We start from the raw sequence: 13,113 nt of genomic DNA, 5'->3' as shown, positions 1-13,113 counted from the left end.
TCTAAATGGTTATTTGGTGTACAACAAAGAGGAATAGAAATTGATGTTCTTACTGAATACTTAGATAATAAGTTTGAATCAAGTGATCAAAGTCTTGATAAGATGCGAATGAATGCTTCAAAGAACATTGAAAGTTCACAGATTAGAAACTCGGAGATCATTGCCAGAAATTATCGACCCCCAATTGAATTTTTAGAAGGAGATTTCGTGGTTATTCGGAATATTGACACTACTATTGGAACGAACAAAAAGTTTGTACCAAAATATAAGGGACCCTATAAAATACATAAGGTTCTTCCGAATGATAGATACGTGGTACGAGATATAGAGAATTGTCAAATGACACAACTACCATACGATGGTATTATAGAGGCATGTCGTATGCGAAAGTGGGCCGATTGGCGTGATGATCACGGCATGGACTCGGATAATGACCAGGAACTTCAACATTAGAATACCATATTATAAGATAATATATTTGAAAAGATCATTATTTATCAAATTAATGTAAATTATAAAGTTATTAAAAATATTTATAGAACTGATCGAGACGATCAGATGTCAGGATGGACGAGTTGTAAATATGTATTTATGCCATCCTAAGTTGTATACATACATATGTATCTCACATTCATACATTTCTTATCTCCCTACTTGTTTAATTTTCACTTGCTGCTTATTATTTTAATTACATCAATGTCAGAGTAAAAAATAGAGAATAAGAAAATCATTAAACAAATTATCATAAATAAAATATCTGTGAGACGAAACAGTCTTGTTTAAATAAATAAAAATCTTTTAAACCAAGTCATCGTCTACAATTATAAATAATAATTATAGTAATAATAACTGTGGGACTAGTTTGAGTCTCTTACAAGACGTGAGAGGCTGATTATTCTGATATGATTTACACCGTTTAGATCGTTAAAGAAGAATTCTCCTAGGTAATTCTTGCGTTTTAGAGCTAGAGCAGGGCATGTACGGAGAAGGTGAAGAACTGTTTCCTCCTCTTCCTCGTCCATACAGTTTCTGTAAAAGTCATTTGAGAATACGCCTAACCGTGTGGAGTGCTTTCCTATTAGACAGTGTCCGGTTATGACACCTATTATCGAGCTTATATGCGATTTGCTTAGAGATAGTAAGCACCTTGAATGCTTTAAATCTAGTGTTGGCTAGATGTATTTTGTGACCTGACACGTGGTGATGTCGTTCCACTTGGTGTTTGCCTTTTTCATAGCGTCTTGCATTAGCAACAGTTTGGAAGTAGCGATTGGTATGCCAATATTTGGCAAAACGTGGTAGGAAGGGATGCTACAATGATTGGGAAGGTGGAATGAGAGACTTAACACACAGCTACCAACCCCTTCTTTTGTTTTTGAACCATCTGTATAAAAATGGATTGACTCGTCTTCCAGGAATGTCCTATCCTCCCAGAAAGATCTGGGAGGTATAAAAATCTGGAAGTTTCTGTCGAATTGCTTTTGGGGGATGGTGTAGTCTGTGTGCTTTGGAATTGATTCTAAATACCTAAGAATTACGAAGTGCCCAATGTTGTTGTTAGTCCACTGCGACGAAGCTTTAAGGCGAATAGCAGAGCTTGCAGCTATTTGTTTGCTTAAAATGTCAAGAGGTGTTCCTGCACGTTGCGTTTCCAATTTAGTTTTTTATCTAAGACAAGACCCAGGTATTTAGCCTCGTCTGAGAATTTTAATTGGATTCCTCGAATATAGGGAGGGTTGACAAATGGAATCTTGTATCTCCTCGAAGATAAGACTATATCGGTTTTGTGTGGGTTAACATCAGTCCACACCGATCAGCCCAAAAGATTAGTTTGTCTAGGACATTTTGTAAGAGTTCTTTTAAGGTGTTCAGATGCTTTCTTGAAATTGCTAAAGCAACGTCGTCCGCATAGGTGATCACGCCTTGCGGTGTCCCTCTACCAACGAATCGTCTGCCAGAAGAGTTGCCCAGTTTTGAGTTAATTATTCTGCTAGTCAGCATTAAATGAATTAACTCCCCAAGCAAACTCTCTACGTATAGAGATGTCAGTGCAGTTGTCCACGTTGGTAAAGGCACCTTCGATGTCAAGGAAAGCAACCATAGTGAACTCTTTATGATTGAGGGAATATTCAATGGTGCGTACTAAGGTGTGTAACGCTGTTTCCACCGATTTACCTTTACAGTAGGCATGTTGAGACGAAGACAGAAGTCTTGTATCAATACTTGCCCTTTAATGTATATCAATCAATCTTTCCAAAGTCTTAAGAAGGAATGATGATAGACTTATAGGTCGTAGATTTTTAGTATTGATTTGCGAGCATTTACCACCTTTGGGTATAAAAACATCTTAAACTTTTCTCCATGCCGAGGAAATATGGACCAGGTAAAGGCAGCTGGTAAAAATTGTGTCAGGAATGAAGTATAGATTAAATCATTTAATTTTGTATTTATTGATATACAACAGCTGCGTTCTTTAATAAATCTTACATTAATATATTAATAAATAATATTGTATTTAACTAAACAATTTTCGTATTATTTATATTTGTATTTATACGGTACATGACACCAACAAATGACATTGAGAGTATTGATTCAACCGCCATTTAAAATTTTAACTCACTCTGGTATTATAATAAATAAAATTAATATTTTAAAATGCATTATTGTATTTGATAAAACAAGGAGTAATAGTTTGTGCGTAGGACTGTCATGACCTCTGGTTCTTGTCCATGAAGTTCTTTCATGGGTACTTCCTCTTCTCAGGAATTAAAAAATTCTCCGAGACAAATTATTGTCTAGAAAGGTGCTTTTCAAATAAGCCATTTTGATTATGAATACAAAATTTTGTTCCCCTGAATTCCTAAAATTACTTGCAACCAGGAATGGAGAGAGATACTGGACTTTGGTTCTCTATGAGCTGTTGCACCACCTAATTTATTTATTTATATTATATTGTGATATCATAAAACTTGATTTAAAAGAAAAGGAAAGTATATAATTTGTATTGCCTGAATTAAAAATTCTAAACCTTACGCAAAAATCAAAAACAAACATATAAATGTTTAAATATTTTTATTTGTTAACAGATTATTTTTTTTTATAGATCAAAGTCATCACATTCTAGAGATTGTGTGTATCCATCGTCTTCATCCCGTCCCCGAACAGAACGTCCGAAAATTAACGAAGCTGATTTAGAGGGCAAATCACCTGAAGAAATAGATATGCTAAAAACAATGGGATTCTGTAACTTTGATACCACTAAAAACAAAAAAGTAGAGGGAAATGATGTTGGTGAAGTTCACGTTATTCTCAAAAGAAAATATCGCCAATACATGAATCGCAAAGGTGGTTTCAATCGCCCATTAGATTTTGTTGCATAAACAGAGCATTCTGTTTAGTAAACTAAAAATGTTTTCATTGCTTAGCTGTATTCTTTTAATTATGTTTATTCAAATTAATTATCACGTATTTTACAACCAGTTATATCTATATATATATGAAGACAATTATATAGCCTACGCCTTAGAATTCCATTACAATTCAAGCTAATCGTCTTAATTATGTATTAATTACAACTTTGACAATCCTGCAATTTTTTGCCATAGCCCAGTTAACAAAATTTTAAAAAATGTCCATTATCTTAAAAAGTTTTCATAGTGTCGATTTATGACAGGAGCAGTAGAAACAAAAAATAATTTTGTTCCTTTGTTGAACTTTGTCATCTTATTGACGTTAAAAGAGGATTGAACAAATCTAGTTTATTTATATTTGACAGTTTTAATCCCTAATGATGGTACAATCATATGAAGTTTAATTCTTAAAAAACATAAACAATTCTTGAGCAAAAAAAACAACTTATTTTCCAAATCCAACATTCCCCCTAAATTCCTTTCACTATCCTCCACACAATGCAATAGTACAATTTTTTATATACAGAGCTTTATTTATAAAAAATATTTATTTATACACACACCTTCCTACAGGTCATCCTGTAAATATTTACAATACAAACAATAGTAACCCATATCCATACAACCCTAATAATTCCTTCACCCAAACAATAGACCGAAATATTGCAATAGCCAGAATTTTTGTTGTTGTTATTGAAAATCTTAAATCTAACACACAAGTGCCACTATAAAACAAAATACAATAGTTTACCTCAAAGTAAAACAGTAAATACGTTAGACTCAAGTAAATATTTTATATAGAATACAAAAATATTTAAAACATAAATGTTTTTCAATCTATTAAATTACATAAGGAACTTTTTGGGAGAATTTTTGATGTTTAATTTCCATACATTTTTTATTTTGTAACCAGACGAAATTGCAGTGATTTTTAAAAAACTATTTCTTATTTTTTGCATAAAACAGAATATTATAATTTGTTATTTTTATTATTCATTGATTTACATATGTATAAATAAATTTGGCCATTGACTTTAATACGAACGTAAGGCCTGCAGTTTTTCATTACAAAACCTTACAATTTTTGAGACCTTTCTTTTTTAAGCCTTTCGATCGTTTAAACGTAAATGGCTGTTTTATTGCCTCCTAAAAAAACTTAAAAAATATAAAAGCTAATATAAATAAAAATATGTTTAGAAAATAAAAAACGCAAAAATAATTTAGTTATGTATTTGATTTTAAAGCAATAAAATGTATATTATGTTAGCAGGATAAAAATGGTATTAAAACAATAATAAATAAAACTCAACATTTTGTTAAAAATTCATTTTTTTCTTAGTAATTATTATTAACATCCCATAGAAAGTTAATGGAATCGATATGATGTGTCGAATTGAAAATTTTGACCTAAGTTCCCTAGAATCTAAATATAAAAAAAATCAGACAGATATCTGTGTGTCTATGTACGTTAGCACTTGCGTACATTTGGCATACTTTTTTAAGTCGGGGATACATCAAGAACCAGCATAAACTCTTAAGTAAATATTTTCTTACGTAATAGTAACATCAAAGAATGCAGAAAGGACTTTCGACACAATTCAGTAAAAAGTAACCTTAAATATTTTACGAAAAAATAATTATGCATGGAAAAATTTCGTTTTTGACATCTGGTTATATTTTTATAAATATCGAATTGAAATCTTTTTTGATTGAAATATCACGGGCGCAAAAAAGCTATTGAAAGGAAACTTGTTTTATTTTATGCAAAATATTGTTGTTTACATTAAATTATTAATTAAATAAACAACCCGTCGCAACTCGCGCGTGCAAACAAATAAGTAAACCTTATTAAAAAAAAAAAAAAAACGGAACTATCGAGGTAACCATCGGAGTGGAGTTTTCTCCGCAACGAATCCCTCGTCGGAAAATCAATTTCGTTTCGAGGTAGCTTTTATCAGAAGAAATTTTACAGAATTTCGATGACGCATTGTGATGTACCTACGTACCTACGTACATACATATGTATCTATTGTTATGTGTGTTTAAAGAAAATACTTTTAAGTATTTTAACTTAACATAAAATATTTATTTATTGAACCGTAGTAAGTCTAAGTCTGACTTGGTATATTCACGACAAGATTTTGTTCCTAATAATCAAATCGCTCTATTCTGATATGTTCTTATGTCCTCAATTTTCAACCCAACTGTAGGAATGAGAAGGGCCGATTACAGCGAAGGGATTGACATGCTTTATTCGTTGAGAAGGATATACATGTCGAAAATGTGGCTATGAAGTTAAAGGATCGCTGGATCGATTGAAGCATTTGATAGCAATAGCACACGCACGTCATGTGTCACCATATGTGCAATGCAAAGTACTTCTTTCAGCCAGCGGCCTAGAGCGAAGCTACACCACCAGAAGTAAGTAAATATAAGATCAAAAACTAATTTGAATTGATTAAATTACTCGTTTAAAGGTTGTTCCACACTATCCAAAACATCAGAATTATTATATTTTGTTACCGACGACATATGTAGCTCAATTTCAAACTAACCGAAACCCGGTATCCCTAAAGTATGCAACAAAAAGAGGAAGAATACAATAGTTTACCTCAAATTAAAACAGTAAATACGTTAGACTCAAGTAAATATTTTATATAGAATAAAAAAATATTTAAAACATAAATGTTTTTCAATCTATTAAATTACATAAGGAACTTTTTGGGAGAATTTTTGATGTTTAATTTCCATATTAACTTCCCATAGGAAGTTATTGTAATGGGTCCGATTTGTCAAATTGAAAATTTTGACATTTCTCGACGTTTCAAGGTCCCTAGAGTCGAAATAAAAGATTTTTAGAAAGATGTCTGTGCGTGCGTGTGTACGTACGTTCGTACGTCCGTACGTCCGTACGTTCGCGACGTTTTTTTCGTCGTCCATAGCTCAACAACCAGAAGAGATATCGACTTCAAATAAATTTTGTTATATAGATAATAAGGCAGAAAGATGCAGAAAGGGCTCTCAAGAAAATTGTGTGGGTGGTTTTTTTACCATAGCAGTTTAAAAAAAAGTTTAAAATTTTGGTTAATCCTAAATATCTTACGAACCAAAAACGCTAGAGACTTAAATTAAATTTTATATAATAAACTGTAACGTGATCTCAAAGAAGTATATTTTTTGAAAAAAGTCTAACTAACGGTTTTTTTTTCTAAATCAAAAAAACTGAAAAAAAAAATTTGTCACCTCCTAAATTTAACGACTTACATATGATTTCATCTCCAAAACAATTTTGAGCAACGGAGAATAATGTTTTTGAAATCTGATAAAATTTTGAGAAAAATCGAATTGACAGTTTTTTTTATAAAAAATAAAAATCTAAAAAACACATTACTCAAAGTTCGTAATAATTAAATATCGATTCAAATATCTTTTCAAAAACTTGAAATTTAGGCTTCAAGCTTATTTTATCTTATAAGACATATTGTTTTCAACATTCTAAAAAATGTTGAGAAAAATCGAATTGACAGTTTTTTTTACAAAAACATAAAAACCTAAAAAAAAAATTAATAAAAGTTGGTAAAAATTGATTTTCGACTCAAATATCTTTTCAAAACTTTGAGATATTGGCTTTAATTTACCTTTATCTTTCAAAAAATATTGTTGTCAACATTCAGTAAAATTTTGAACAAAATCTAATTGACAGTTTTTTTTATAAAAAATTAAAAACCGAACAAAAATTAACAAAAGTTGGTAAAAATTGAATATGAATTCAAATATCTTTTCAAAACTTGAAAGTTAGACTTCAAACTTATTTTATCTTATAAGAAATATTGTTTTAAGCATTTTGAAATATATTGAGAAAAATCAAATTGACAGTTTTTTTTACAAAAAATAAAAAACCTTACAAAAAAATTTATAAAATTTGGTAAAAATTGATTTTCGACTCAAATATCTTTTCAAAAATTGTAGATATTGGCTTTTAACTACTTTTATCTTTCAAAAAATATTGTTGTTATTTTTTATTCATAGTAAAATTTTGAAAAAAATCGAATTGATAGTTTTTGTACACAAAATTAAATACCTAAAAAAAATTTAACAAAAGTTGTTAAAAATTGATTTTCGACTCAAATATCTTTTCAAAACTATTAAATATTGGCTTCAAACTAATTTTATCTTATAGAAAATATTGTTTTCAACATTCGATAGAATTTTGAAGCAAATCGAATTGACGGTTTTTTTACAAAAAATAAAACTCTAAAAGAATTAATACTAAAACTTGGTAAAAATTTAATTTCAACTCTAATAGCTTTTCAAAAATTAAAAATATAGGCTTCAAACTTATTTTATTTTACAGAAAATATTGTTTTCGATATTCAGTGATTTTTATATAAAAATCCAACAGTCCGTTTTTTCATAAAAAATAAAATCTATAAAAAAAAGTACGCAAATTTGGTAAAATTGATACTAGTACATATAGACAAATTTTTCAGCAAGCCAAATTGACAGACGGGATGGGAAGTTATCAGTGTGGGTCGCATCCCAGCCTCTTTTTTTATTTTGTAACCAGACGAAATTGCAGTGATTTTTAAAAAACTATTTCTTATTTTTTGCATAAAACAGAATATTATAATTTGTTATTTTTATTATTCATTGATTTACATATGTATAAATAAATTTGGCCATTGACTTTAATACGAACGTAAGGCCTGCAGTTTTTCATTACAAAACCTTACAATTTTTGAGACCTTTCTTTTTTAAGCCTTTCGATCGTTTAAACGTAAATGGCTGTTTTATTGCCTCCTAAAAAAACTTAAAAAATATAAAAGCTAATATAAATAAAAATATGTTTAGAAAATAAAAAACGCAAAAATAATTTAGTCTTTTTTTTTTTTGCAAAATAGAAACCTGCATAAAAATTGTTTAAAATTTGATTTTGATTGAAATATCACGGGCGCAAAAAAGCTATTGAAAGGAAACTTGTTTTATTTTATGCAAAATATTGTTGTTTACATTAAATTATTAATTAAATAAACAACCCGTCGCAACTCGCGCGTGCAAACAAATAAGTAAACCTTATTAAAAAAAAAAAAAACGGAACTATCGAGGTAACCATCGGAGTGGAGTTTTCTCCGCAACGAATCCCTCGTCGGAAAATCAATTTCGTTTCGAGGTAGCTTTTATCAGAAGAAATTTTACAGAATTTCGATGACGCATTGTGATGTACCTACGTACCTACGTACATACATATGTATCTATTGTTATGTGTGTTTAAAGAAAATACTTTTAAGTATTTTAACTTAACATAAAATATTTATTTATTGAACCGTAGTAAGTATAAGTCTGACTTGGTATATTCACGACAAGATTTTGTTCCTAATAATCAAATCGCTCTATTCTGATATGTTCTTATGTCCTCAATTTTCAACCCAACTGTAGGAATGAGAAGGGCCGATTACAGCGAAGGGATTGACATGCTTTATTCGTTGAGAAGGATATACATGTCGAAAATGTGGCTATGAAGTTAAAGGATCGCTGGATCGATTGAAGCATTTGATAGCAATAGCACACGCACGTCATGTGTCACCATATGTGCAATGCAAAGTACTTCTTTCAGCCAGCGGCCTAGAGCGAAGCTACACCACCAGAAGTAAGTAAATATAAGATCAAAAACTAATTTGAATTGATTAAATTACTCGTTTAAAGGTTGTTCCACACTATCCAAAACATCAGAATTATTATATTTTGTTACCGACGACATATGTAGCTCAATTTCAAACTAACCGAAACCCGGTATCGCTAAAGTATGCAACAAAAAGAGGGCAAAACTTACTAGCAGGTAGCAATCGTTGCAGATACGGAGGCGGTAAAGTGGAAATGTTGGTTAGGAAGCTTAGGTTGAGTAGAGTTTCTAAGAAGCAACATTTCCACTTAACAAGAAGAGACCAATCCGCGCTATTCAGACGCGTGAGATAAAAACTGGGATTCGTGTGTTGGTGAAGTGGAGAACCATCAACGGGATAGGAGCTTTTCTCTAATATATGAAAATGGGTAGTCCGCAGGTTGGCTAGGAAGCCTAGACCTTTTTCAAAAATATTAGCCCGAGAGAAACATCCTCTAATAAAGAGCAGTCGGTCATATGACAAAAATTAAATTCGTGAACAAGAAGTTAAATATTCTAATTATTGTTGAAGTTTTTTTTACGGAAATTTGTTTAAAAAAAAAATTACATTTGGTGTACCAGAAACAAAAAGGGAATTAATTATCCAACCATCAAGGTAAAATGTCGACATAATTTGCATTTATACGTACGTAGATGCATACATAGAACTACATACATATAAGCATCTGTATTTTGTGCTTCGATTTAAAAGGATTCATTTTTTTTATCAAGCTCCCGAAAGATATCCTGAAGGATACAAAGCATATTAAAGTTCTACAAGGTTTTCCTGGAAATGGATACAATTACAAAGAATCTCAACAGGATTGCGTGGCCGGACTCATCATCAGCATTCAGCACACCCAAGCTATAGAAGCCCGGTAGCTTAGAGTGCCATAATCGCCGAGCAAACGGGACCAAGTCCCTTCTTAGTGACGAAGGTCGAGCTTCAGCTCATCTTCAATTGAATAAAAAATAAAAAGTCAGCAGGTGTATCCAACGTTGTACTAAGACATTTCGTCACCTCAGTATTTTAGTGATCTAAACGACAAAAACGTAGTTTGAATACGAATAAAACAAAAACCTTTCGTAAAATAGCCATTGAAGAAATTTATTAATTAAGTGGCTATTAAGATCTACTTAACGCTTCAATTCTTGTTTTTTTTTTGTAATCTCAAGTTGAAAAAAAGGAAATTGCATATGCATATTTTTTTAAAAATGTACATTTGTATGGTATGAGGCACTTTTTGACCGACCTACGTGGCATTTAAATATTGAACGAGATTGTAATTTTTCGATGTGTATGTGGTATATTTTCATACAAAAGTTAAAATAAAAGCATTTTTTTAAACTACTGTTATTTAATTATTTTTATCGTTTTTTTTATTAAACTTATTTTTTTATGGAAGGAACAAGGTAAGTTATCGTTTCAAAGAAAAATAATGCCGTAAAATAATTACGTTCGTTCATAACTGAGATCTAAAAATGCAATATTTCAGCTTTTTGGAATATTATAATAAATTAATTTAGTCCTTCAGAAGAAAAGAAAACAAAATAAACCAAAATATGAGTATTGTATCCAATTTTTAATTCATAGCAGTCTTAAAAAATATATACACAAATAAATGATATTTAAAAACATAAAAAACTACGTAAACTAAATAACACTTCAATAGTTAATATTTATTTCCTTTAATTAATAAATACAAATAAATTAATACTTTTGGTCTTTTGATCACTGCTTTCTTTTTATTTTACGTGTTGTTCTCCTTGGAGTGACTTCTTTGACTATTTCACACTCAGGTGTATTTGCAATAGCATCTTTAAAGGCTTGATTCTTTCCAAAAATGGCATTATAATATGCCACGTCAACCGCATTAGCATTGATTTTAAATATTTTTTTTTTCTTTTGTTAACAAACATTGGGATGAGAGCGGCTTTAAAACAAAAATGAAAGGAGCTGGACCATTCTTAGGTTTTTTTTAAATAAAGTAATTTTCTCAAAAGGAACATCATTATAATAAACTGTTTTTATATTCTATTATACAAAGGTCTTTTGAGCTATATTTCAAAATTTTTAATTTGCAGAATGGTGGCATGACCAAAATTTTTGATGCAGCAAAGTAAAAAAAGTGATGACCTTGCATTTGCATAATTCGCAAATGCACTATTTCATAATTAATTTTGAACAGTTGTTGAACCAATGAAAGTTTGCTGTAAAGTAAGACACCTCGCAAATGCCTTTCAATGGCACTGTGAACACTATCAACTTCTTGTAGCTGGGAGCGCCCCGGCTCCGAGTACTTTTGGATTATATTTAAAATTTGAGGGTTCCTGGGCAAAAAATTCAAGAGCATAGTACTGTTGACTCGGTTTTTGTTTTGTGCAACACAACTATCAGCCACAAAATAATTTTGGTTACGTCTAGAAGATCGTCTACGACGCTTTGTAGTATTTTATAAAGTGCGCTTGCGAAGTCGTTTCTAGACCGACCACTCTGTGCTTCGGTCCAAATGCAGCAGTATGTGACCTTATTGAGATTGCAGTGACCGGTTAAATTGTAGACTACAAATTTTCTTTTATAATAAAGGCTGGAAACCTCCGCTTTGGGCAATGCAAACACATTTTTATTATCGCAGTAGAAACAAATTTGTTTTTTCTATCTAAATCTCTTTCATTTTTTGCCGAAAGTTTATTCTGTTCATGGACCCTTAGTTTTTCTGCTTCTATTTCTGATAAATTGCCTTTATTTTTTAGTTCCGAGCACAGATCGCATTGATCCTTCTTAGGCATATGACAGCTAAGTTAAAACTTTCGTTGAAAATTTTAGAGTACACATGCTTTTTAACAGGTATTCCTTCACAACTTTCTCTGTATAGGTTATTTATTTTTGAAATATTTAAATTAGAACCCAGATATCCTTTTATTGTGGTTGCTCTGCAGTAGTGAGATTCTACTCGAGGAAAGCTCTCTATGTGCTGCTTTATTTCCTCAATTTTATGTTCTGGTATTTTTGTCTTGATATCTTTTTCCTTCCTGGGACTCCGAGGAATACCTGTTACTTCATCTAGTTTTTTTTTATAAAACCACTGAATCCGTTTAGCACTGATATTAAGTGTACTCAAAAGAAAATATGTTTGCAAACCCGAACCAGCTCGTCCGCATATGAAAAGAAATATTGAAAGCTATACTCGCGTTTTTTAAAGGAGTTTTCTTTGATTTTCGTTTTACAGGGTCCTTCCTTGTAAATTGGGCATAGAAAACATTTTTCGACTTATCATCCAGATTCCAAAATGCACTATGAATCTGTTGCCTTTCTTCCTTGTCAAATTGTGTGTCGCACAAAAATACACATGATTTACAATCAATGGACTTCAAAGTTTTTGCAGGTCGTACCACCCCTTTGTAATCAATATAAGCCTTACCTTTTTGACTTCCAATTTGCTTTATTTAGTATTTTGCGTTCACGCGATGGTGGTGTATTCTTATTGTTTGTTGCTTGAACATAGAGAGGAGTACCTGCTGTTTCCTGGTATGATGATGTGGATGGTAACAGATCTTGTTGGGAATGAGACACACTTCTTTCTGGTTCAAAATACGGAGATTTTAAAGCTCTATTTTTTTTAGTTTTTGCAGCTGGAGCATCATTATCGGACTGTTGAGATTCGCTGTGGCAATTCTACTTTTCTTCAAAAATATAGTTCGGGTCTTTCACAGAATCATCATATTCAAAGTCTTCAAAAGCATTCTCCGTACTATAACCACAGATAATAAATTTATACAGATGTCTCATCCCAGCAGGAAAAAATGAAACATTTTTTTCTCTTAACAGACAAGAGCTTTTAAAAATAAAGCTGAGAAAGCTCTTTTTGCCTTGCATATTTTTTTTCGTTTTAGAAACTTTTCTCTTCTCATTTGCCATTTTGTTTGCCATCGAATGCAAAAACAAAGTTTGGTCCGTTGCATTGCAAATGTATATCTTTTTTTTTTATGCGTGTTTTGGTGCGTAAAAGAAGAAAGGGGTGATAATGTTGGATCTTTTTT

At 31.1% G+C, this 13,113-nt stretch overlaps 1 protein-coding gene across 1 annotated transcript; it reads left to right on the top strand.

Annotated features, from left to right (window-relative positions):
- Nucleotides 1–566: 566 nt before the first annotated feature.
- LOC129950602 (U4/U6.U5 small nuclear ribonucleoprotein 27 kDa protein) lies at nucleotides 567–3,383 on the top strand. Its single transcript, XM_056062533.1, has 2 exons — nucleotides 567–577; nucleotides 3,107–3,383. The coding sequence occupies exons 1-2, from the start codon at nucleotides 567–569 to the stop codon at nucleotides 3,381–3,383; spliced, it is 288 nt and encodes a 95-aa protein (XP_055918508.1).
- Nucleotides 3,384–13,113: the final 9,730 nt, after the last annotated feature.

The sequence above is a fragment of the Eupeodes corollae genome, chromosome 3, assembly GCF_945859685.1.
Source record: "Eupeodes corollae chromosome 3, idEupCoro1.1, whole genome shotgun sequence".
Taxonomy (NCBI): Eukaryota; Metazoa; Arthropoda; class Insecta; order Diptera; family Syrphidae; genus Eupeodes; species Eupeodes corollae.
This window is presented reverse-complemented; position numbering and strand designations above follow the sequence as displayed.